The 26,000-nt window shown below is 27.6% G+C and overlaps 5 protein-coding genes and 2 long non-coding RNA genes across 27 annotated transcripts in view; 5 read left to right on the forward strand and 2 right to left on the reverse strand.

Annotated features, from left to right (window-relative positions):
- Positions 1 to 3,135, forward strand: part of LOC145188279 (uncharacterized) — a 32,938-nt gene extending 29,803 nt beyond the window's left edge. For 15 of the 17 annotated variants that reach the window (XM_090077018.1, XM_090077019.1, XM_090077017.1 and 12 more), the window contains 7 exons: positions 169 to 384; positions 832 to 938; positions 1,016 to 1,107; positions 1,259 to 1,285; positions 1,485 to 1,558; positions 1,799 to 1,984; positions 2,885 to 3,135. In XM_090077018.1, coding sequence (XP_089933144.1) covers positions 169 to 384; positions 832 to 938; positions 1,016 to 1,107; positions 1,259 to 1,285; positions 1,485 to 1,558; positions 1,799 to 1,984; positions 2,885 to 3,122 — 940 coding nt within the window. In that variant the 3' untranslated portion in view covers positions 3,123 to 3,135. Of the gene's footprint in view, positions 1 to 168; positions 419 to 831; positions 939 to 1,015; positions 1,108 to 1,258; positions 1,286 to 1,484; positions 1,559 to 1,798; positions 1,985 to 2,884 lie in introns of those variants that run through there. The other 2 variants (XM_090077014.1, XR_016449397.1) reach the window with 2 other exon arrangements.
- Positions 3,136 to 3,284: 149 nt separating this feature from the next.
- LOC149893201 (uncharacterized) lies at positions 3,285 to 9,173 on the reverse strand. Its single transcript, XR_016449398.1, has 2 exons — positions 5,256 to 9,173; positions 3,285 to 3,382 (listed from the first exon to the last, which is right to left on the reverse strand). It is a non-coding gene; the product is annotated as an uncharacterized LOC149893201 (long non-coding RNA).
- Positions 9,174 to 9,865: 692 nt separating this feature from the next.
- LOC149893202 (uncharacterized) lies at positions 9,866 to 14,080 on the reverse strand. Its single transcript, XR_016449399.1, has 2 exons — positions 13,783 to 14,080; positions 9,866 to 13,160 (listed from the first exon to the last, which is right to left on the reverse strand). It is a non-coding gene; the product is annotated as an uncharacterized LOC149893202 (long non-coding RNA).
- Positions 10,052 to 11,928, forward strand: LOC145188053 (uncharacterized). Its single transcript, XM_090077034.1, has 4 exons — positions 10,052 to 10,433; positions 10,790 to 10,946; positions 11,039 to 11,222; positions 11,325 to 11,928. Exons 1-4 carry the CDS (start codon positions 10,160 to 10,162, stop codon positions 11,376 to 11,378), a joined length of 669 nt encoding a protein of 222 aa, XP_089933160.1. The 5' UTR covers positions 10,052 to 10,159; the 3' UTR covers positions 11,379 to 11,928.
- A 1,122-nt stretch (positions 14,081 to 15,202) lies between the features above and the next one.
- On the forward strand, positions 15,203 to 21,595 carry LOC145188280 (COMM domain-containing protein 10-like). Its single transcript, XM_090067907.1, has 7 exons — positions 15,203 to 15,321; positions 15,609 to 15,699; positions 15,845 to 16,027; positions 16,440 to 16,523; positions 19,242 to 19,352; positions 19,605 to 19,664; positions 21,390 to 21,595. Exons 1-7 carry the CDS (start codon positions 15,290 to 15,292, stop codon positions 21,426 to 21,428), a joined length of 600 nt encoding a protein of 199 aa, XP_089924033.1. The 5' UTR covers positions 15,203 to 15,289; the 3' UTR covers positions 21,429 to 21,595.
- A 669-nt stretch (positions 21,596 to 22,264) lies between these two features.
- Positions 22,265 to 23,721, forward strand: LOC145188041 (actin-related protein 10-like). Its single transcript, XM_080064594.2, has one exon. The coding sequence runs from the start codon at positions 22,308 to 22,310 to the stop codon at positions 23,571 to 23,573; it is 1,266 nt and encodes a 421-aa protein (XP_079920720.2). The 5' UTR covers positions 22,265 to 22,307; the 3' UTR covers positions 23,574 to 23,721.
- Positions 23,722 to 24,046: 325 nt separating this feature from the next.
- LOC145187933 (putative E3 ubiquitin-protein ligase HERC1) overlaps positions 24,047 to 26,000 on the forward strand; it is a 52,746-nt gene continuing 50,792 nt past the window's right edge. For all 5 annotated transcript variants that reach the window (XR_016449329.1, XR_016449330.1, XR_016449331.1 and 2 more), the window contains exons 1-3: positions 24,047 to 25,015; positions 25,149 to 25,211; positions 25,445 to 25,621. Coding sequence is in view for 2 of the 5 variants with exons in the window: in XM_090076894.1 (XP_089933020.1) it covers positions 24,143 to 25,015; positions 25,149 to 25,211; positions 25,445 to 25,621 (1,113 nt within the window). In the remaining 3 variants the exon portion in view is untranslated. The remainder of the gene's footprint in view (positions 25,016 to 25,148; positions 25,212 to 25,444; positions 25,622 to 26,000) is intronic.

Genomic DNA, 26,000 nt, shown 5'->3' on the forward strand with positions numbered 1-26,000 from the left:
TATATTAGCACCAGTCATAATTTATTAACACTAATTCTGTAATTAAATTTTTATTTTTATTTATTAGATAAATTAATTTTTATGTTCATAAATATATATGATTAACAAAGAAGATTTATTCAATTGTTTTCTCAGATATATTTGTTTGCAATTTCTACATCTTTTCAGGAAATTAGATGTAGACTCAGTATTTGTTGTGTATGAAGAGAACATGGATTGCTTGAAAGAAAGCGAGTATTGCAATATTTCATTTGAAAAAGATGATTGTCATCAAAGTAGTTTGAACCTATCTGAAGGTTCAAAACTGATTAACTCTACAAAGAATGGTTGTTTTGATAGAGCAAAAAAGAATATGATAACTTCAAAATTTATTCAAGTTCTTATGTATGATAATAGTTTTATCTCTTTCCTTAAAGTTGTAAGTAATCTCCTTGTGATTTGATTTTTAAAGAATTTTTAATTTAAGTTTTGTAATAACTAGTATCAGGTGGTTACACTTTGATATGAACTTTATCAAATTGCTTCTATTAATTTGATTTTCTCATTTAAATTTTCAATACTTTTTTCTACATCTATTAATACATGGAACAATTAAAAACATGCAATTTCATTTAAATTCAAAAGAAAACTTTAAAATGTCTTCTTTGATTTTTAAATATAAATGGTAATTTCAATTACATCACCTTAAGTCAAAAACATTTCAGTTTAAAAACAAAAATGGAAGTTTGATGGTCAGTTTTTCTGTGAAGCAAATTTTATTTTAAAGTTTATTATGTATTATTAATAATTTTTCCTAAAGTCAAAATTATCAAGAAAAGAGTGTTGTTATAGGAACAAAGATTGTTTGTTCAGCATGATTTTATATGGAATGTTTTGTATTGTTGGGATTGGTCGAGTTGAACTGTTTACTATATACGCTGCCACCTCCAAAGAGTTTGGTAACTATTAAGATAAAAGTATATTTCTGACCAAAGATTTTTTGTAAGAAAATATGCATGCTTTCATTGACTTTTAGAGGGTTTGGCTATGAGCACTTCACAGATTGGACTGATACTGATGTCTTGTAGCATTATTGATATTATTGGAACAATTACTCTTTCACCCAAGGTATGTATTGTCAATTTTATTATGGATATATGTTGGCTTAAAAACAGATTAAGCAATTGGATGTTGATGTTGCTGTAAATTTAATTGTTTAGCATTTTGTAATATGTAAAAAGATTTCTTTTTTAAGTTTAAATCTTATTTTTACAACTAGATACTTCAAAAGTTTGGTGCAAAGACAGTAAAAATTATTTCCTTGATATTTCTTTATTTTCTATTATTGCATTTGAAGCATATGTTAAGTCATCTGTAAATCCAAGTATGACTAGTTGCAATCTTTTTCAAATTCTTAATTCTTTCTTGGTAAAAATTGAAGTTTTTGTTTACAGAAAAAAAACTATTTTAATAACATTTTAAAAAGTAAATAAATTTTTTTCTAGTCATTTATATGTTGGATTATTATATTTGGTTGCACTTCGCCCTTTCTGCCCATTTTTACAAAGATAGCAAATAGGTAATGTCTATTTGTGTTAAAGTACATCTATATATTTAAATGTTATATATACATATATATATATATATATATATATATATATATATATATATATATATATATATATATATATATATATATATATATATATATATATATATATGTATGTATGTATGTATGTATGTATGTATGTATGTATGTATGTATGTATGTATGTATGTATGTATGTATGTATGTATGTATGTATTTAAATATTTTTAGAAATAAAAGAAATAGAAAATTTTTTAGAGCACTTCAATGGTTTGTACTTGTCACTTGGAATGGAGTTATTGAGATAGTTTCTAGTGGTTGCTTTCTTTCAGTGAACTTGTTTATTTCTAACTCTGTGATGCCTGATCTTCAAGGAACTGTCACTGGGTTGGGAATGAGTATGTCTTCAATTGGAAGGTAAAAACACAAATTTAAGATTTTTACAACAGGGATTTATATTTAGTTTATCATAAAAAACTTTGAAAACTTGTCTTTATTTTAAAATGAATTTTCAGCTCCCTTGTAGTTATTTAAAAATAGAGTTTTAGCTCTCTTGTAGTTACTTGAAAATCAAAAATATCAGAGTTTTACACATAAGAAATAACTTTTTATTTTCCAAGTTAATATAATGGAAAACCATTGCACATAAGTTAAGTTTAGGTACACTACCACCTAAAAGTTTGGAATCATCCCAAAACTTGGTATAAATTTGCATATACTCTGTGTTTAAACTAATCAAAGACAATCATTAGTTTATTGTAGTTTAAACGCTTGTTACATAATTTTTAAAAAATTTTTAAAGTTCATATATATTGTAGCTAAATAAGTTTTATGTAATAACTTTATATAAGACAAATAATCATTATTGTGTTATATACCAAATCATATTTTATGAATGCTAATTTTTGACATAATTCATCTTCTTTGGTCATCAAATGTTTTTACAACTAAAACTAATTTTGATTTTAAAGGTTTGAGTTTTCTTTGTTGAACATAACTTTTACTTTGAAGGAAGTTTTATGTTTGTCATGTTCAACGTAATTTTGAGTTTACCTTGTGGAAAATAGCTTTAGTTAAAAAAACGGCCTTAGCTAAAGTATACCTAAGACTGTTTAACGTACGTGGTTTACTAAAGGTGTAAGCAAGCCCATAACTTGTATTACACCTTCTGTTTACGCATTTTAAACAAAACATTTCCTGATATTACTGCGCTAAGGGCGTTTAACATGCCTAAATACTAAAGCTCTTTGACGAGTTCAAAATTTTGTTGTTTAAATTCCACTTAAATTTATTAACATTTTATATATTGACTTGTAGAGCAATTGGACCTGTCTGTTTTGGCAACGCTTTTTCCTGGTCACTATCGAATATGAAGTCTAAAAGTCTTGGTTTTCCGTTCAACCAATATTTCGCATTCTTTCTCGTATCTGTTGTTTGCTTCACATGTGCCGTTTTCACCCACTTAATAATTTCTAATTCCCTAAATAAAAAGCGAGTCCCTATGATAAAAAAGAATGTTATTGTTCGTGTTAGTCATTACTTATACACATGCTAGAAATTACCACACAAGTTTTTGTTGTTTTTTATAAATTAAATTATATTTTATCAAATAAATTTTATGAATATTTTAAAGATAAAAAAATAATCAAATGTCTAACAATTGTTTTTTCTTTTTTTGTTGTTGTTGTTTTTTTCTATTTTTTTTTTTTTTTCTTTCGTTCTTTATCAAGTCAGTTTTTAAGTTGCTTATCGCGTTTTTCTCATTTCTGGCACAGCCTGTTGCTTATGCTGTGTACATTTGTTCGTTCTATCTCCCTGTATAAAATATCAAAGATTAACAAACAGTTAAAAATGTTCAAGAAGTTTTAAAAAAAGAAGAATAGAAATTATATTTGCTAAGTGAATTCTTAAACTCGAAAATGTTTTGCAATGACAGTCTAAATGAGTTGCGAAAGCAATTCAAAAAACCCATTTCTAGAGACAAGACAGATCTACGACTGGTTCCAAGAGTTTACGGGTATTTTTATATTTGTTAACATCTTTTAATATTTAGAAATTGTGGAAGTTAGAGTCTTAGCATTCATTCCAATAATTTCTTAAGAATTTTTAAACTTTAATACCAAGTTTTAATAAAAAGCATAAGTTCATAAGAATGTTTCTAAAGTTTTAGGTGATTCAAGAAAAAAGGTACATTTAGAGAACTCAATGAAAAACCTTGTCTTTATACTTGTCTGCAAATGTAAAAACTTCCCAGTTGAAAAATAATGTGCCTTAACGTTACAGAGATTTTTGACTCGACTAAAAAGCAGTATGTAAGATAAGGATTAGCAATATTGGTTAAAAAAAAAACTCTAAAATCTGAATTCCTTAAAAGATATCACAAAAAAGTGTAATATTTTTTCAGAATGACCTGGAAAAACTTTGTTACTATTTGATTCTAAACTATAATTGATACAGTGATGATTATAGAAATAGTACGTCCATAATATTTTCTTTTAATTGAATTTTATAGTCCATTTCTAAGTATCTAATTTTAATGGTATTTCTGATGATAACTTACAAGCAGTGGCGGATTTACCATATGCAAGGCCACAGGCAAGTTTTCTATTATATTTCTATTAATATCTATTATATTTCTATTATATAGATTTATCATGTTGTTTTAGGCAAGAACCTATATTTTTCCAATCTGAATAACCTTCAGTCGACGATAAACATATTTTTCGGGTAGGAAAAATTTTGCAACAAAAGCAAAATATTGAATTATTTTGTATAGAATACACTAGCCAGCTTCTAGAAACTTCTTCACCGTTAGCAAGAACTCTCGTGTAGAAAGTAGTATTAAATCTGCGACCCGATTTATCGGCTTTAAAATTTATTTGTTTAACCTGAGTTGGTCCTTTTTTAACAATATCGACTCTTTCTCGTTCATTAAACGAAATAGGCCATAACTCCGGGTCGTAGGAAACAATAACCACATCAGTTATGTCTTGTTGTGCTTCATGCAATTGAGGATTCGAAGGTAAAACAAAATCATTAGAAGCTAACGAAGACTCTTGAGACAAATTCATTTCAAAATCTTTTTCATGGGTGTCCGGTAATAGGACAGCAGAAACTTCAGAATTTGAAACATCAAAAGATAAAGACGCTAAAGATGTTTCAGACTGGTCTGATAAAATATCTACCAATTTTTCTGAAACATCTTGCGAAGTACTAGCACCTGCATCAAAAGTTGTGTTAGTACCTGATGGTATATTAAAAAAACTTGTCACTGGTTTAATTTTCTTTAACATATCTGTATGTTTTTTCTTATTTCTTTTTTTTTCGGCACCCGAAGCCCATTTTCTTCCAGTGTCTCGATCACGATGACGATTCATAGTTAAATAACGATGAATATAAATTTAAACTTTTTCTAAAGTTTGATATTTATTTATAAATATATAATATAATTTATATAATATTAATATAAAAGCGAATAATCAGAAGAATAGCCAAGGAAAGAGCAGAAGTCGTCAATATAAAATGTATATAATCAGAAGAATAACCAGGAGAAAAGCAAAAATCGTCAATATTAAAATCGCATAAATTACTAAGAACACCAAAAAAGAACGTCTGAACTATAAGAATTATAATTTAGAAGTGAAATGGAAAACAAATAATCTCTATTTTTACATCATTCATTACTTACATTATACCAAAAAATTGTAACTCGCACACAATCATAACACAACATTTTTTATACCAACAACAATCATACTATAGCTATAGCAATATAACAAACTATAACAAACGAGAAACTAAAAACAAAATTGTTGTCAGGAAAAATAAAAAGATCGTTAATGAAGACATTAAAGTGCTCACAAAAACAAAAATGGCATAGCGACGTCAAACAAATATAATACTACAGAAACCACAAATCTTTTCAATATAAAACCAAAAACGTACTAGGATTTTGTATATTAAAATGTACATAAAGAACTCAACTCATAAAATGCTAAAAGACTCAAAGTCAGAAGGAAGGAACAAGCGTCCTCATGAAAACATTAATGTAAAATAATAAAAATAGTATGTAAATGTGATAAATTAGTAAAAGAAAAATCAGTCTTTGTTGTAAGTTCTGTAACGTCGAGTCTAATCAAAAGCCAGCGTAAGCAGTGAATATAAAAGCCACAACAATAATAAGGGAAGTGCCAGTCGTAAATCAAAGAACCCAAGATGGCTTTAACAGCAATGCAAGGAGAGTCTCCAACTTTAGACTTCACCAACTCACCAAGGATATTCACCAAGGATGTAAGGCTGATAAAATTTTTTTATATTATTTGTACTAAGAAAAAAAAAAAGCGAGGCCACCTGAGCGCGAGGCCACCGGCAAATGCCTGCTTTGCCTGTGCTTAAAACCGCCGCTGCTTACAAGTTGGAACTTGCATTATTGTTTGGACGTAAATACGACATTATGACAAAACCTTTTACTGTCAAATTTTGTTTTGTTCTGTCGAACGATGTAGGCTTGCTAACAGCATGTCATCAAGATGTGCTGTAGTTATAAAGACTATTAAACAAAATAATAATTTTAGTTTTAATTTTTTTTTATGTTTGATGTGCTTTTTCTATGATTACAACTTTTCTTTGTATTTTCTAAACTTTTCACTAATAATAGTTATACTTCAGTTAAAAATGATTTTTTTTTCATATGATTTATAGCTAATAAATAGAAATTAATATTAATTTTTTTATTTCCTTGATAAAGAATGAAATCATTTAATTATAACTAAGGAAACGTTAGGTTTGCTATTTCTGTGATCATCACTGTATACACACAGACACGCTTTCGTCCATAATTATTCGAATGACAGAGCTTCGTTTTAAATAATTGCTGAAATTTTATAATTCTTTTCTTTTTTTTTTTTAATATTTGTAAATCATGTTGATATTGTGAGGAGGGATAACAAAATAAAAACGACGATCGATAAAAATATACACAAGATGATTCACCAACTCTTCACATAAATAAGTGATAAAGCGTTAGAAGAAAAGTTAAATACAACTGTGGAAAAACGTAAACACGAAGACGCGTAAATGATATAGCGATAATAAGAAAAGCTAAAAACAACGATCGGAAAAGACACACAAGATGACTCGTCCGCTCTTCACATAAATAAATGATAAAGCAAAAAGAATTAAGTTAAAAACAACAACTGAGAAAAGACGTAAACGTGGAGACTCGTAAACGATAAAGCGACAATTAGAAAAGTCAAAAACAACAACGATCAAAACAACGATCAGTAAAGACTTATACACGATGATTCACCGATCTATCACGTAAGTAGACGATAAAACGGAAAAAAGAAAAATTAAAAACAACTGAGAAAAGACGTAAACACGAAGACTCATCAACCTGCCATATAAATAAATGAGCAAAAACTATAAAAGCTCAAAAAAGAAGGACTCTAACAGTTAAGTAGAGCTAAGTGAAAGTTGGAGTTAAGTAAAGTTAAGAGAGTTTTTGTTAGAAGAAGAGATTTGGAGAGAGATAGAGATAAGAGCGACTGGTAAGTACGGTCGTCTCTTTAGAAGAAGAGATTTAAAAGAGAAATTTAAGAGAAAAGAGTTTTTAAGAGATTTAAAGAGGATTTTTAAGAAGAGAAAGAATTTTGTGATAAGAAGAGTATTTTGATGAATAAGCAGTTTAATAAGCAGTTGAATAAAAGAAGAAAAGAAGAAGATTTTAACATTGATAACTGGAGAATAACCAAAAGATTTACTTAAAGAAGAGATATTTGTAATAAGAGAAGATATAAAAGAAAGAGGAGTATTTGAAATAAACAGTATTGAACACTGTAAGAAACGTAAGATAATATTATTTGTATTATATAAAAGTTATAAGAGTAAGAGTGCTTCCATTACACATTAATAGAACATTTGTTGAGTTTTATTATATTATAGAATATACTGAGGACGGCGATTATAAGTTTAGCTCTTTTAGATTAAACATAGCCCATTCCTAACCAAACTATTCCCAAACCTCGCCCTTACCTAACCAAGTACTCCCCAGACCACTAACCTCGTTCCCAACCTCCATATACCTAATCCACATAGCACTAAACCAAAACCTTCCCCTTCCCCTTACCTTCATTAGCTAAACTAAATAATAAACTAAACGTTAAAAAAACATTAAAATTTAACTAAATAGATAAAAGAAGAAACATAATAACAATTAAAAACGCCACCCTCACAATATGAATGTTGATAGATGAATTTAAAAATAATATTTCAAAAAATATTTTAAGAAAATCATAAATTTAACAATACATCCTTTCATATTATTTAAAGTGGGAGTTTAATATTTATTTATATACTCTTTAATTAAACTATGATAGCTTCCGTGGTTTTTAAGAACAATGTTCATTATTAAGGTTACAAACGCTAAAAAACATAAGTATTTAAGTATTCTTTCGTATTACATTTTAAAAGATTAAGTTATGGTAGTGTTTTGCCAGAGTAACGTTCGGTAATAATTGTAAGTTTTTAATTTTAAAGTTGATACTTTTAAATAAAAAAATGGCAAGAAAACGTAAATTATCAGTAGAAACACAATCGGCAAAAAAATCCATAGGACTAATTGAAAAAAGATTTAAAATTTCTACTTCAACGGTATGGAATATCATAAAAAAGAAGGAAGAAACTGGAAGTGCGGTCAATTTTAAATGATAAGGACGTCAGCGAATTACCTTTGTTCTTGAAGACAGAAGAATTGCTACCATAAGTAAAAGAAATAGACTATTAACTGCTCCAGAAATTAAAAACTCTATGAATAGTTCCTGAGAAGATCCAATATCTGTGACAACAGTGAAGAGACGATTGATGGAAGCAGCGCCTGGTGGTAGAATAGCCGCAAGGAAACCACCTTATCGACCCCTATCTAAGAAAAGAAAATTACAGTGGGAAAAACAACATGAACAATTGACTGTTGAAGACTGAAATGCTATTTTTAAATTCTCAATATGTGCCTCAAAAGATACCTTTCTTGGTATTAAGCTAGGATCCTAAATAAACTATGGAACTCTAAATCCTATGAAAATTCTAGGGTGAAGCCTCTGCCACCAGTTTTTTTTTGTTAAAGAAAAATTTAAAACTCGTCAAATAAATAAATAAATAATTTGAGCGAAAAAAAGTTTTAAAACTTTTTATGAAGTAATAACTCTAAATAATTTGTTCAAACTAATAATAAACGTTTAAGTGCTTTAAATTTAGCTAGAGATAATAAAATTTAGTAAAAATATATTCATTTAGGAATATTATAATAAATATTTGAACAAGTTAAATCTAATACCCAAAAAGGTTTTAATTATTTTTCTTTAAGAAATGTCATCGATGATCGTCCCGAAAAGAATCATCAAACAGTTCAGTATAAACAAAAACGAGAAGTTCAGTATAAACAGAAACGAGTTCAGTATAAACACGAATTAGAAAAGGTTTATGACGTTTTAAAACAAACAAAGTAGTTATAGAAAAAAAGTAATGTAATAATAGAAGGAAAAGTGATTTAGTGATAGAAGAAAAAGTAATGTAATGACAGAAGAAAAAGTATGGAAAATAAGATTAAACTTATTGTGAAAACTAAACCAAATGTAAAAACTTTGAAATATTCATTTAAAAGCTGAAATATATTTCAAAAATATCTCTTTTTCACTTAAGTTCTTCTTTCATGCAAAAGGTTTTTCATATTTATTTATAAGTACAACAAAATTGATATCATTATTAATTCACGTGATAAGTCTTTTTTTCTCTTACCATCTTGTCATCTTGCATCATCGTGCATTTGTAAAATCTCTCATATATTTAACATTAACTATTAAACTTATTTTCCGTGTTTTCCGTAAATTTTTTATTTATCCCTTTTAAAAAATAGTTAAAGAAACTACATATGCATACAAAAACTTTTTTGAGTATGCCATTGTTCAAGAGAGTTTATTGTAATTTTTGTTATTATATGACTCTTGGCTATGACTAATTAATTTACCAGACCTTAAAGTTCTGTTTAAAACAAGTTCCACTCTAAGATGACAAAACTTCTTGTGAGCTTTTAGTTTAATAAAATTACAGATTCAAATAAATTTTATACTTCCGTTGTTTTATTAATGAAAATTGTCTGCTAAAAGAAAGTTGTTCGTTTTTTTAAGATGAATGGTTTCAAATACGAGATTCGACCTTGAGTAACTAAAATTAGCAGCAAAATAAAGTTACTCAGGGTCGAACCTTTTGTTGAAAAGGTTTGTTGCTTATTTTTAATGTATAGAATTTTCTTTCTTAATCCTGAAAATATCGTCATTGAAAGGCCAATATCAATAACCACTCTAAATATATATATTTTATTTCGGCATTTAAGCTTGCGTTATCCTTTCGTAAAACATGGTTTAAAAATGTAACCACGTGATCACGATAAGTTTCCGGAGATATTAGATACAGGTTTTGATTTCTTTATTTTAAGTTTTGATTTACCTCATTCATTGATACATAAAAATAAAAATCTGTCTTTGTAATTAAAAAAATTGATTTCATTTTGAATAATTTTTTTTTGGTGTTTGGTTGATAATGCACATTCTGGTGAGGTTTCTTCTTTTGATGTACGCTGAGCTTGTAGCGACGTTTAACTGTCCCCAAAAGTGCCAGTCTACTTTATGTGTTGATAGATATACGATCCATTCATTTTGTAAATCAGGAGTTACGTCAGATTCATGTGGTTGTTGTTTAGTTTGCGCAAAAAGAGCGGACGAGACATGTGGTGGGCATCTAGATGTTTTTGGCAGATGCCAAGCAGGACTAGTATGTTATTCAAACAACAACCGAAATGCTGGGAAGTGCATTCGTGAGTGAAACTTTTTTAGAAAGTAAAACTTGTTAACTAATGAATATTTTAATGATTTATTGAAATTTATTACTTTTTTTGCTACCATTTTGAAACAATTTTTTTTTTTTTGTTTATTTTTAAAATATTCCTTAACGAAGATGGAGGAATCCGAGAGATTTTTAAATCATAATGATATTTTATTGCTGTTTCAACTTCTAATAAAAAAAATTTTTTTTCTTTTTTTTTGATGTCTAAACAATTAGCGAAACCCGAGAATGCCATTAAGTAAAAATTACAAAAATGCTGAAACAAAACTTCAATCAGATCATTAATGTTTTAAACATTTAAAAACATCATAATCTCAACATTTTTAGAACCTGCCAAACTAGAAAATATCACAAAACATCTCTCTATTGTCGAGATAGCAAAAGAACCGACGAGAAAAAAATCAGCACATGAAATATCTAAATGCAAGCCAAAGTGTACCTCGAGTTATTGCCACTTGAATCCCAACGCGATTTGTTCAGCCAGGTACTAATTATGGTTTATAAAGAGGGAAAAATCACCTAACTGACCAACAATTTTTTAAACAGGTTTTTCAATTTTTTTAAAACCGTTTTTAGTGAGAACGCAGTTGTAAGAAGAACTTGCAGTGGAGTCTGTCAACATACGTCATGCGCTGTTTGTTTCTTAAAAAAGGCTAAAGTGAAATGTCCAAAATGCCGGTTGAACGATTTTAAATGCATTGAAAATTTTGCTAATTGTGTTCGAAGAAACTCTCACAAAAAATGGTCTAAATTATTTAAGGTATTTCATTTACTTGATTTATTGTTAAAACATTTATTGATTGTCATGTTTATCATCTAAATCATTGTCAACACTAAATATATGTAAGGTTTTATGTTTTAGATTGAAGACGATCAAAGTATTACGTGTCGAGTACCTGATTGCCCTAAACAATAGATGTTTCAAGATGTTTCGGAATTCCTAACGGATTTTTATAAACAAGCAATAAAATCAAAAATAAGGCGGCAATATTAAGAAGCCAATTTTGATTTGGAATTCTAACGGAGTATCGTTAAAAAGTCCATGCTAACTGTTATTGGTGTGTGGTTAAGAAGTTACTAAACAATTTTCTGGAAATGAAACTGAAAAGCTTATAGTTTTTAAAAACTGTTGCCGAAAAACTTTGCTTGAAAAATCACGATTTAAAACATTCTTCGCTACAAATGCTTTTTTTAAACAATCGCGCTTTAAAAGCCTAATCTAGTGAAAGTAAATTAAGAAACAAAAACATAAAACGAGAAATGCTAGTATAAATAAAATGGAACGAAGAAGACTAGAATTACACGACAGAAAATGTAGTGTAATTTTGTAGTTAAACAATGAACACTAATAAACCACTCAAAAAAATACATTTAAAAAATCTTTTATTTTTAGTTGAATAACGAATTTTCTTTTCGCCGCGATTTGTTTTTTTGCTCGAGAGACAAAAAAAAAAAAGTATTTTCAATGATCTGTTTCATTATTTTATCAAGTTACGTATGAGAGGTAATTAAGATGTAGAGCAATCTTCTATCAATCATTCTATCCCAGCTCTTTTTATATTCGATTCCAGCTCGATTTTCATTTACCCTAGCTGATTTTTTATTACAATGTAGCACATTTTTCCACCTCTACTCGTTTGACATGTCGTGATTAACAACTTTTCTCATTTCAGCGAAAAAAGATTTTTAACAAATAATCGAAACAATGAATGAAAAAATCAAAACTGTTTTCAAAGTTTAAAATGCACTCAAGATGGTAGCTAAACGAACTTAAAACTTCGAGTTTAAAAAAAAACGTCCAAACTCGAAATCAATTCAGTGGCTGCAAAACAGTCAGACAACTTTTTTCAGTTACAACGATTTTCAATTTATCAAGTGACAGTGTACTTTGAATATATTTGTAAAAGCAAGTTTCTCCAGAAAGTTGCTTTTACAAATATATTCAAAGTACACTGTCAAAGTAATCATTACAAGTCTTCAAAGTAATCATTACAAGTCTTCGTACAAAACCTAAAAAAAATTTAAAATTTAAAAACCCTTACTTTTGCTACCGTTGCATTTCCAGTTAGAGCCATGAAAAAAATTATCCGAAAAAGAGAAAAATTCTCAAAAGTTCTTTAAGCTGTGAGAAACAAGGAGAACCAATCGACTTCGCTTGGCTAGGAATTAAACATCCCGTGTGCTTTATTGAATTAAAAATCTTGTATTAGGATCTACTGAAATCTCGTAAAACGTAAATTACGAAACTGTGGCTAGGATCTATAACTCCAACCACCGCACTAGACGTTACTTCTTATGACTATCACTTGCTTCGATCAATGACGCATGGTCTTCGATCAATGACGCATGGTCTAATTTTATAAAAAGATATTGAAAACAGTTTAACGAATGGATATCATAAAAGATGATCGGATAGTTTTTTTTACAAGAAAAATGAAGAAAAGTAATAAAGAGTCTTTCATTAAGAGTGATAGTAATTTAACTTTAAAGAAAACAACTGTTTTACACTTTGCGTTTTTTATTATCTTGCTGGTGTCCCGTTATGTTAACTCACGCTCAAATTTTTCACAGCGTATTAGCTGGCGAATAGTAACGGCTTCGACAACCCAACAGTGAACAAGCGTTTAGCACCCACAACTGAGTTCGTACTTTGGTCATATTTTTTGATAGCTTTGAAATGGTCGGAAAGAGTCAGACACTACATAATAAAACTGCAAATTATATTGAATATTTTGACACCTGAATGTAAATATATTTTAAAAACCGAAAAAAACACAGTTTTTTTAAAAGACCTTCTATCTTGCTATGAATTTTTAATGAAAAGCAGATCTATTGGAAATAACGCGCAAACTGAGAATTTGACGCAAACAAACTCAGAGATCTTTTTATTTAAAAGTTAGCAACACTAATCTTATTGTTGACACATACAATACATAACAATTAATGGAGCAATTGAGAATGGCTTCAAACTTGAGAATCTAAAAATAACCTCATATTCTTGTTTATTTTCAATATCAAAAAGGACCTTTTCAAAATGAGAGCCGGATCAGTGTTTTTTTTTAAGACAGTGGGAAATTCCGAATTACTATACCATTTGTCTCTCTTTTCCTGTTCAATCCTGACCACGCTCCGGTTTAAGAATCTGACAATAACTATTTGCATAGAAACTTTTATTTTAATAAATGTTTACTACGAATGGAGATGAAACCTTAAAAAGATGTTTTTTTAAAAGAATTAAAGATAAAGAAATTCAAGTTGTGTGTTAACAAAACAATACCCAAAAATTTGTGGACGAACTTCACAAAGCAAAAGTTTTTTACCTCTGTCATCAGCTATCATCAGCCTCTGTCATCCCATCTTGCATGACAAATCAATAAATTTAGTTAGGTGTTGATAAATACAATAATACTCAATTTCCATTTTAGATTGTTTCTGAAAATCTTTTCTTCAACTTCTGTCTTTTTGGTAGACGTCAGTTTCACCATTCCAAATTAAAAAAATCTTCAGTTTTAAGGAAATTTATTCGCATTAATATATGAAATGTTCAATGAACTTATATCTGCCTTTAAGTTTACTGCAGTAAAAAAATTGTTTAAATTGCGTAGATCTTTAAAAGCTTCCAACTTCAGCTTTCTCAAATGGATTAAATTACGTTTGTTTTTAAAGATGTTTCCTGAAAAACACTTACAGAATGTTGATAAATTATGTATGTAGTAACTTAATAAAGTTTAGCAAAAAATCATATTGCAATTATTTTTTTACATATGTATTTTTCAACATTTTAATTACGTAAAAAATACTTGGAAAAAACTCAAAGAATACAAACATTAAACCTCTCAATAATTCTTGTTACTTTAAATTATTGAAAAACAATACAGTTGTAGACTTGTAATCAACTTCTTATTTTATAAACTCAACTCAAAATTATACAGTCAGTGTTGTATAGCTTTTTTAGCTAATACAATTTTTATTCTCATTCCGTGTCCCACAATGCTTTGGTATTTGTTAATAAAGCACTAAAATCGTTGTGTGTAGTAGTAAAGAATTTACTAGTATATTACTAATTGAACTTTTTGAAAATTTTCAAATTTAACTTCACCCTCATTTTATATTGATCTAAGTAGGCTATAGCCCAGGGACGCCAGTAAAGGGCGCTTAAGAATTTCGAGAATGAGAAGGTATTTTTAAAAATGTATTTTTGCAATATCGCGAAAATTATACAGACATATTTTTTCATAGTGGAGAAAGATCATTTTCAACATTGAAACAAATAAAAACTTCGACCATCGTTAGAAAAACTTTTTATGTATATTGGTTTTATTAAGATGCTGTATAAAATTGATATTTTTGTAAAAATTTTTTATTGTGTAATGTGTATATTACTTTAAACAGTGTGATTAGGATGCCGAAATGTTTCAGTCAATAGCACTTGAACTTATTAAGACAGCCCTGTTTCTAATTAACTTAAGCTTAGATTTAACTTTGTAATTTACTAATTTATTAAGTCTTAACAACATCAGAACTGATCTTTATAAAACCGGCAAAATAACTTTCGCAAGGTTTTAACCGGGTCCGATTTATAATAGTGGTTGATATAAACGGGATATTTGTATTACAATAAATATATTTAATGATTAAAAGAAAGAAAAAAAAAAAAAATCAAATGAAATTTCTATTCTCTGAATATTTCTTTAACGGTCATTTTGGAAATTTTTGTATTTTATCTATTTCAGCTATGATATAAGAATTTTAAATTATCATTACTTATTTCTCTCATTTTAATAAAGGAAATAAAAACCAAGATTTTAAGCTTCTAATAAAAGAGCAATGTCTCAGCAATGGTTCACATTAACAAAAAGGTATATAAACAATTGCAATTCGTAGCGCTAGTTAAGCCTATATATATATATATATATATATATATATATATATATATATATATATATATATATATATATATATATATATATATATATATATATATATATATATATGTATGTATGTATATATATATGTATGTATGTATGTATGTATGTATGTATGTATGTATGTATGTATGTATGTATGTATGTATGTATGTATGTATGTATGTATGTATGTATGCACACACATATACAAATATACTTTTTTTTTTGTTTTTTAAAAGTTTAGCCTTAGCTGTTGACCTAATTAACAATATTGAAATTGGCAAGTTAATAAAGCTATGTAAAAGAGTAATTGAAACTATACACTTAAAGGTACTATTCTATTTACGGTAAATTACTCTTATTGGATAATTAGAGAGTACGAGCACAGTGTAATATAGCAATAGATATATTAACTTATATGTATCAAGATGTTAATGGTGAGGATAATATTGGTCATAAATTCTTTTTTTAATAGAGTGAGAATGCATTTACACCAGAGGAAGAAGAAAAGTTGCAGTTAGCATTTGATTTGTCATTTAAGGAAGTGGAATTATTGTTAGAGATAATATCCTTTATCTGGGAACAAGCTGCATATCACATAGCAAAACCAGCAACATTTGCACAACAGTTGAGCACCATAGGCATTCATGAGGATAAGGTTTATTGTTTAATTTATTATTATTATTGTTATTATTATTATTATTATTATTATTATTATTATTATTATTTTTATTATTATTATTATTATTATTATTATTATTATTATTATTATTATTATTATTATTATTATTATTGTTATTATTATTATTATTATTATTATTATTATTATTATTATTATTATTATTACTATTTTTATTATTATTATTATTATTATTATTATTATTATTATTATTATTATTATTTTTATTATTATTATTACTATTTTTATTATTATTATTATTATTATTATTATTATTATTATTATTATTATTATTATTATTATTATTATTATTATTATTATTATTATTATTATCATTTTCATTATCTTATTATCATTTATGTTATTATTTTTCAAAAAACTTTGTATTTAGGTAAAAGGTTTCACTAATTTATGGAAGGACATGGGCCCTATTGTCATTGAGCATTTTCGAAAAATAAGTCTGGCACCAAAGCAAGTAATATAAGTTGATCTTTTACTTCAATTGCAGGAAATTTTTCTTTTTTATTATTACTGTGGTTTGGGGTGGCTTTACACAATTTTTCCTGTTTTTATTGAATATTTAAACAGTGAGTGATGGAAATATATTCAAATTTATCTTATAATGTCATGGCAATAACCAACTTTTAAAAAATTAGTAATTTTTAATAACTTTTTTTTCTTTCTTTTTTAAGATTGTTATGTCACCCTATGGTATAAGGTGACTTTACACAATTGTTTTATATTTAAAATAAATAAGATATAAACTTATTTTTGTGTAGTAAGAGAGCATTTAGGGCAATTTTTTACTTTACCACAAATGTTTAGAATATTAGTGAGTAACATCACCATAATTTGAAACTAAAAAGATCTCTGCTTGTTACAAACTTTCAATCCATTTCATCTGTTTGTTTCCTGGTTGAACATTAGTTCTTTTTCTCTAAGGAGCCCCAACTTGATTGAACAACCAGAATGTGAAGAACAGCTTTGTATACTATCTGTTTTGATTTTCTGTTTTGATATCTTTGTTTACTATACTGTTTTGATATCTTTGTTTACTATACTGTTTTGATATCTTTGTTTACTATACTGTTTTGTAGCTTTGTTTACTATCTGTTTTGTAGTTCTTATTTTTTAACTGTCACTTAAAAAATAAGAATGTCTTTTCAGATTTCAATCTAAATGGTTGATTCCAGTTGCTTTAAAACCTGAAGGCTATAATTTTCATAAGAACTATTTCTTTGCACAACAATTTGAAAAGTTTTGATAATGCATTCTTTGGTAATATTTTATTTCTTCTTATTCTTATCAACTAGTAAGAATCATTGTCTGGTTTATTTTCAGGAAAAAAAAAAAAAAACATTTAATGGTTGAGTAAAGTGTGTGCTGTTTAGTAGCAAAAATGCAAAATGAGTATCATACTCTTCGCAATGATATCCACATTTAAATGCAAAAAAGGTTGTTGATTTTGTCTTTTAAAAAAGCTTTTAACCCAGTCTATACCAGGAAGATTCTCTTTAAAACATGCAATAATTTGCCCTTCTTTATCTAAAATTTGTTTTGCTATCATTTTAATGTCAACTTTCAAAAATGGTCAGTAGCTCAATTATATATTCTTGACATATTTAGCTTAACATTAAAATGTAAAATCCTAAATTGTCCTAAAAGTATGCACAAGCTATATATAGCATATTTGATTAATTTTTATTATCTTTATTTTTTGCTTAATACACATGCACAACTAACTTATACCTAAAAAAACATAAATTCGTCATAATTGTTAAATACTTTTTACATATGTATTTCAAAGTACAATAAAAGTTATAATTTTCTCTTCATGTTGTTGTGTAAAGTCACCCCTGACTTCAAGGTATTTTAAAAAGGATTTTTTAAAGTACCTTGAAGTCAGGGGTGCACACCAAAGCACAACAAACCTTCTATATAAACTAATTTAAAAAGCCAAGATGATGCTCAATAACATTTTGTTATTTTATAGTTTTTCAATATCAGACTTATTGAGCATCCCCCACCACGACCACCACCGTCAGTTAGAAATGAGCATAACAACAAAGAAATGCTCTGTGCAGGGTGTTAGCATAGTCCCACAGGATCATTCTCATAATAAAATTCAAATGAAACTTGGGTTCCATCAGATGCCTGTACAGAGAGTTCAAGACTTCTGGTGGCAACATCAGGAAAGCCAAGGTCTTAAAAAATGTTGTTCGTGAATTTCTGTTTCCTGCACCTGACAGCAACCTCATCCTGGAAGTGATTCCTCCAATGGAGCTCCATTTCCTTCTTAAAGTCGTCAACTATCTGTTGAAGACCCATTTGGAAGTATGGTCAAAAATCATGGATAGGACCAAAACCATTTAGATCCAGCTTTTTCATGGAGGTCACTTTTCAGGTAATGGTTGCCTAAAACTTCTGAAAAACATAGACCATTTTTAAAGGCTGTCTGAGTCAGATTGTGGATTTCAGATCTTTTGCCTGACTGACACATTCTAAAAGTTTGGTGCTGTGGTCACCACCACCACCACCACCACGTCATCACTCTGGTTGATGATTATGAGGAGAAAATTTCTCAGTTTCACCACTCCTTCCTTTTCCTGCAAGGCATCATCACCACTTTGAATGTTCATATAGTGTTCTATGAAAAGAATTCCCCTTGGCATCTTCAGTAAACAAGCTCTAAATACCACAGATCACCACTTCCAGAGTCACTGGGAAAGATACAAAAGGAACAAAACTCATTCAGACTATGAAAAGAGGGTTAAATTGTGTGTGGTTGATTTCAACAACAAACACTTATAGAATTAATTGTTCTTGTAAAGCAGTCAACTTAGTACCTTCTACACTTCTTTTTTTCATTTGTGTAACTTTCCCTGCTCATCTAGATAATTTTCAATGTGTAAAACTGTAAAATTTTGTAAAATCTATCATTTGGCTATTTTTTGATAGAATAAAAACTTTGACTATTCAAATGTAATTTATTTTCTTGGGTGAAATAGTTTCATTTCAATTTTTGTATGAAAGTGGTCCTGTGGGACTATACCAACACCTTGTGCAGAGGGTTTCTTTGGGAACAACCAAAAAGGTTATACTCAATTCTAACCAACTGTGCAACATGTGTAAAATTATGCCAAAACACAGTACTTTTATTTTTTTTAAGAAATTTTTTTTTTTTTTTTTGTAGCTTGATACTATAAAATGGGATTTAAATGTGCAAGTAGCTCAAGCTAATAAAATCAAGCTGAAATCACCAAAAGCAGTTGTTGAATTTGGTTTGGATTGTCCTGATAAAAAAGTAAATTTTTGACGTTTTTACAAATTCTGAAAGTTTTTTAATAAAATTTCATACCAAAACTCAAATTGAGTTAACTTAATTTAGCAAAATTAATTACGCTTAGGGTTATTCTGGATTTTTTTGCAGTGTTTTGGTAATTCCAAAATTCTCTATTAAGTTCATAAAATGTTTTTGAAAGTATTTATATTAGTATTATTTAGGTTATATAGAGCTATATAAGTTACGCATAATATTTTGCTTTTTTTCTGATAGAATACAGAGAAGATTCAACTGGAATTTAACCATAAAGAGTTGTATACATTTTTTAATCAAGTATGTGGTTTACACTGTCTGCAACTGGTCAGAGCAAAATCAACTTATAAGCATTAAAATAGTTTTTATATTTATATAAAAGACATTTTTAGATATCAAAAGTGAAAAAATTAAAAATATTTGTTGGGATTAATTCCCTAACAAATGCTTTATTATTAAAAAATCCCCTAATGGTGCCAAAACATCCTTGGGTTTTTTTGATTAAAATATGATGTCATAAAATTTACATTTTAAAGTAGCACAGACAGAAAAGGTAATTAGTTTCAAATAAAAACTATTGCTGAATACAGGTTGAAAGATTACTAAAGACACAATTGTTTTATCTGAAAATCATATATTGCTCTAATATATTCAAATATATATTTCTCTTGATCTATTTTAATGCTTACTAAGATGGTTTCTATAAAAGTTTGCTTTTTCATTCAAGCCTTTTTTTAATAATTTATATTTAAGAAGAAAATCAGTAAGATAGTCTCACTTGAATCTAAATATATATTTAGGGGTCCATTCCAGAAATAATTGTTTTCATGCTACAAAATTATGAATTGGTAGCATTTTAAATGCTTTTTTGTAAAACAAAGAAAATAAAGAAAATTAGTAAAATTGTTTGTAACTGAATGAAGGAGAGTAGGAAAATACTCAGGTTTTTTTTTTCATTATTATTTATTAAGATTATTAAATTTGCTGGAAAACATCTGCATGAGTTCCAACCTCTTAATGGCCATAACAATTTTTGAAGTTGACAATCTTTTTCTTGAGTGTCACACTTCCAAGTGATATTTTGTTTAAAGTATCAACCAGACTTCAAGTAAGGTGGGTAGGAAAGTCTATTTCCTCACTCAAGATTTGAATGCTCAGAAAACAGCTCAAGCTTAAAAAAAACTTATTAGTTATTCTTATTAGTTCACATAAAAGTGATTGATTTTCCCTTTATCATAAGTCGTTTCTATTATTTTTGCTGGTGTGTTGCAAATAAAGTCTGAGCAATTTGTAAAAAAATCAATGTTTAAAGAATGTGAAAATTTTAAAGCAGATTTAGGAGCCATTTTCATTATATTGAAAAATTATTCAAACTAAAAGTATTCACATAGTTGTCATAAACTTGAAGGTTAATTTTTTTTGGAATGACCCTATTATGATATTTATACAATTATCAAATCTTAATGAAGTTGAAATTTTAATTAAAATTTTAACGAGTTATGACTTTGTTTTAAAGGAAAGAAAGAGGTTCTTTTGCCTTTCTTTTCCAAATTGATTAATTTCAAATGTTCATCCACGCTGTTTTGATGGAAGTTCAAAATTTCATGGATTTTAATTTTCACACTAACAGAGCTGAAATAATCTAATATCTCTAAGTTCTTCAAATAGCACATTGGTTGACACCTTTTTTTGTGAGCTCTCATATCAGTTATTGTATCATGCATATGAACTTAAGTATTTTAAAATCAAAAGTATAGTAAAATAGATGTATACAGCAGCACGCAAAAACTGTTGTTTTTTGTTATTGTTGTTTTTTGTTATAAGTTTTTTACTATTTTTTCAATTTTTTTTTTTTTTAACTATATTAAAGAAGTCTTAAAGTTTTCTTGATTTTGTTTTGAGTTGTCATGTATAATTAACTTTTGATTTGATTTTTCACATATTTTGATTACTTTAAAATTATTTTATCTACTTTTACTAATTTAATACTACAGAAGGTAAAAGCTTTGATCTCTTATTTTGTAGCTTGAAGCGATTCAATTACAGCTGGATTCTCTTAATTGAGTTGTTTGCTCTTTTGGTTGCTTTTATTGGTAATATAAAAAGCCTAGTGATGTACAGATGCTTTACTGATGCTTTACAGATGCTATAATTCTAAATAGACACTGATGATGTATAAATATGGTTGATTGTAAAAATGTTTTATTCGATTATCATTTCCTAAATTTTTACTCTTTGTTTAGTATTAGTTTATTCTTAAGTGTTTGCTCAGGACAATTTTTGCATATCTAGTTGATTTTAACCTTTAAGTTTATATCTTATATACATTATATTGCATTATAAGTTTATATCTTATATACATTATATTGCATTATAAGTTTATATCTTATATACATTATATTGCATTATAAGTTTATATCTTATATACATTATATTGCATTATAAGTTTATATCTTATATACATTATATTGCATTATAAGTTTATATCTTATATACATTATATTGCATTATAAGTTTATATCTTATATACATTATATTGCATTATAAGTTTATATCTTATATACATTATATTGCATTATAAGTTTATATCTTATATACATTATATTGCTATCTGTTGTACTTTTGCATACACAAGTTTACTTATGTTATTCAAATAAATTTTTGAAAACAGAAAGACTTGCTATAAATACAAATCTTAAAAAAGTAATATTTGACTTTTTTTGCTGTATATATTTTTGATTGTTATTAATTTCTTAGAATAATACAAAATCAGTTTTCTTTTTTTTTTTTTTGTATTTCAAAAGCTGTTATGAAAAGTTATGATTAAAAGCTATTATAAAAAGAAAATCAATAACAAAAACTGATTGTTGGTGTAAATCACTTATGATTAGTTACATAAAATTTCTCTTGATATTTTTTTAAATTTTTTATAGAAAAATAAGAATGGCTTTAATGGATCTCATAAGTTTAGGAGCTGACAAACAAGCTGTAGTTTTTGATATTGGATCTGCATTCACAAAGATAGGATTTGCTGGAGAATTTAGTCCCAGACATATAGTTCGATCAGAAATAAAGACGTTAGTTAATGGTGATTTAGTGACCATCAAATTATTTAAAGACAAAGGAAATATCGACCATAATGAATTTCGTGAATTTTTTCACATGATATACTTCAAACATCTTCTTGTCAATCCTAAAGAACGAAGAGTAGTTATTTGTGATTCCATTTTGAAATCTGTTTATGTTAGAAATCTAATAGCTCAGATTTTGTTTAGAGATTTTGAAGTTGTATCAATATGTTTTGTTCCTAGCCATTTATTAGCACTATTTTCCCTTGGTCTTAAAACTGGTTTGGTAATTGACTGTGGTTATGAAGAAACTACTGTTGTTCCCATTTTTGAGGAATTTCCTATTTTATCTGCAATGGATTATATTAATCTTGCTGGAAAAACTGTTCATCAGCATATCAACCAGCAGATTTTTGAAAATGGAATTGTTGAGTCAGATGGAACTGAAAAGTCAGCAAAGTTGATATTACACTCAATAGATGAGATTGTTTTAGAAGACATAAAAGTTCAGTGTTGTTTTGTTGGCCGTTTTTCTTCAAATTTAGTTGCTGCCCCTGCTAAATATCAATTAGATGGAGGTCAGGTTTTAAATGTCAATGGAAAGTTGCGAGCTCATTCTTTGGATATATTGTTTCAAGGCAATGATGATAATCAATCTATTACAACTACAGTTTTAGATGCAATTCTTAAATGCCCTATTGACTGCCGCAAACTTTTAGCTGAAAATATTGTAGTTGTGGGTGGTACTAGCATGTCACCAGGTTTCCTGTCTCGATTTTATGCAGAGCTAAATCATATCCTTTCAACTGAACCTTATGTAAATAAACTATTTTTTAAAAGATTTGCTTTTCATAAAACAGCTGTTCCAGAAAATTGTTGTATCTGGCAAGGTGGTGCCATGTTTAGTGCTCTTGAAATACTTGCTGAGCAGTCAATTAGCCGAGAAGCTTACCAAATTAATGCAAATATTCCTGACTGGTCTACAGTGCTGTCTTTAAGTAAAGAAGATACTTTAAAATTACTTAATGAAAAATATAAATGGGAAGGTTTTAGAAAAACACTGCCTTCTTCCAATCAGAAATTCTCACCAATCTCTTACAGTACAGAATTGATGAAAAAAGATTTTGGTATAACTAAATAGTTTTTCATAGAAGCTTTTTACCTTGAACTAAAGAGATTTGATACATCAGAAAGATGATCGATAAATTCTATAAACTCTCTCCTGTATTACAAGTTTTGTGGAAAAATATTCAAATACTTAGTAATTTAAAATGCATATTATAATTGTATTGTGTTGTATTTATAATAAACTTCTTTTCTCAATAGAGACATGCTTAACAGAAAAAAGATTTTAACAAATAAAGAAAACAGGAATACTTTTGGAGATTTAAAAAAAATCTTATGTTTTAAGGCTTCAACTTGTTATTATACTTTATCTAATAAAAAATAAATACAAATAATCGAAGTAGTAATAATATTATTATATTATGTTATAATTATAGATACATCTTTAAAAAAAAAAATCAAATGATCTTTACCATTCTGTAATGTTAATGATGATTATTGCAAGGAGGTGATAATGATTGTAATGATGCATGTAGTTTGTTTTTTAATTTTTTAAATAGTTTTTTATTAAAGACTTTAACAGGTTTAAAAAAAGAAAAACAAATGGAGATAACATGACAAGCAGATATCGAATTGTTTTGCATTATGGAAATCCCTTCATGTTTAGCTGATGTTGATATTAGTTGTTTGCTGAAGAGAGAAAATCTAGAAGTACTTTATGATAGTCAAGTACCTACTAATTACAAAAGTGGCATTAATGAACAAGAGCATAGTCAATTGTACACTAAAGATGGAGCTTCTTTAATTCCTGATTTCGAAGAAGAAAATCCCACAAAAGAAACATGTGATAAGTATTTACGCTTGCTAATGCTCAAAGAAAATGTAAGTATTAAAAACTTGAACAAGAATTTCCCAAGTTCAATCGCAGCTCAAAAACGAGTTAGTATTATAAATGCTATTTTGCAAACAGTTTGCCAAAAGTATCATAAAGCTAGAAAATATAGAGGTTGTTCAAAGATGTCTAACAATCTGACTTTTGATAAAAGGAAAGATACAAACAAAATTGACCAAAACAATATACTGTTAGAGATGTCTGTAAAAACACTTATGACATTCATGTTTTCCCTTTTGAGAATATCAAAGAAATCCTCAGATGTGCATATGAATTTACTATGTGAGGAAGTACTCTGTTCTTGCTCTGATATAATAATGACAATTCCTCCACTTTCTTTTTGGGAAGAGTCTAATTTCCCTAATGTTGCAAAGAATTGTTTGGATGAAGTAATGCTATTTATGATGCAGATTATGAAATCCAAAGATTCATGTGAAAGTGACTTTGTTCTAGAAACCTGTGCCAGTAATATTTTTCTAGGTTTATCTATGCTCCGGGGCAAACTTAAGTATTTATTGAGTTGGGTAAATGAGTGCATTATAAGTGCTTTGGATGGTGGTTGTTGTAAAATTTCTGCAGAGAAATTTGTTTATTGGATAAATCAAATTAGTGAAGAAAAGTTAGATGTAATATTTAGTTCTTATTTTCTTTTTTTAGTTTAAAATAAATATATTATACATAAGTTTATTAATAGAAGTAAAAATAATATATATATATTTTTTTTTGAAAAGATTTTATGTTTAAGTCTGTATCTTTCAGCATCAAAGTTTTGTGTTTGAGTTCTTACCACTGATGCAAGCATCCCTTTTACTTCTGGAGAAAGTATGTTAATTTTTTTTATCTAGATTTAAATTTTGTAAACTTCATTACATCAAGGATTGATTTACAAGCTGTTTTAAAAAGTGATTATTAATAAATTTTTAGCTGAAATGTTTGTTTTTTTGTAATGTTGCTCAAATGAAAATTTTAATAAACATCACTCTTGAAAAATAAAAGTACATTGTCAAATCATTTTTTATTTCAGTTTTCCCAAATTTTAATTTTTTTTTATAAAGATTTCTCAAAGAGCTGTTATGCTAACAAATCAGCTATTCGTATTACCTGATGCTTCATCGAATCCCAAACATGAGGCTTATGCTTGGGGAAGCAATAGTAGTCATCAGCTTGTTGAAGGAAATAAAGATAAAGTTTTGACTCCCAAAAAGAATGATGCCTTTAAAGATGCTGTCCAGGTTTTCATTTTAAGTTTTTTATTTGTTATTTACCATTTATATTTGTTTACAAAAGATTATTTATAAAAAAAAGATAGTAAATATATATATATATATATATATATATATATATATATATATATATATATATATATATATATATATATAAATATATATTTATTTAATATATGAACTTCAATAAATACGAATTCTCTCAATACTAATTTTTTATTTTATCTAAGAAATTTTCGCTAGATTATTGATACTAGCATCTTCAGCTTTAATTACAAATTATTTATTAAATTAAATTACAAACAAACTTTAACGGTAATGTCACTTTTTAATGGCTTCTTTAAATTTTGCTTTAATTGGGCTTCTTTAATATTATGTAGGTATAAAA

Source organism: Hydra viridissima, unplaced genomic scaffold, assembly GCF_058129835.1.
Source record: "Hydra viridissima isolate aposymbiotic clone 2 unplaced genomic scaffold, HvirCarnegie_v1 scaffold_1, whole genome shotgun sequence".
In the NCBI taxonomy this organism is placed as follows: domain Eukaryota; kingdom Metazoa; phylum Cnidaria; class Hydrozoa; order Anthoathecata; family Hydridae; genus Hydra; species Hydra viridissima.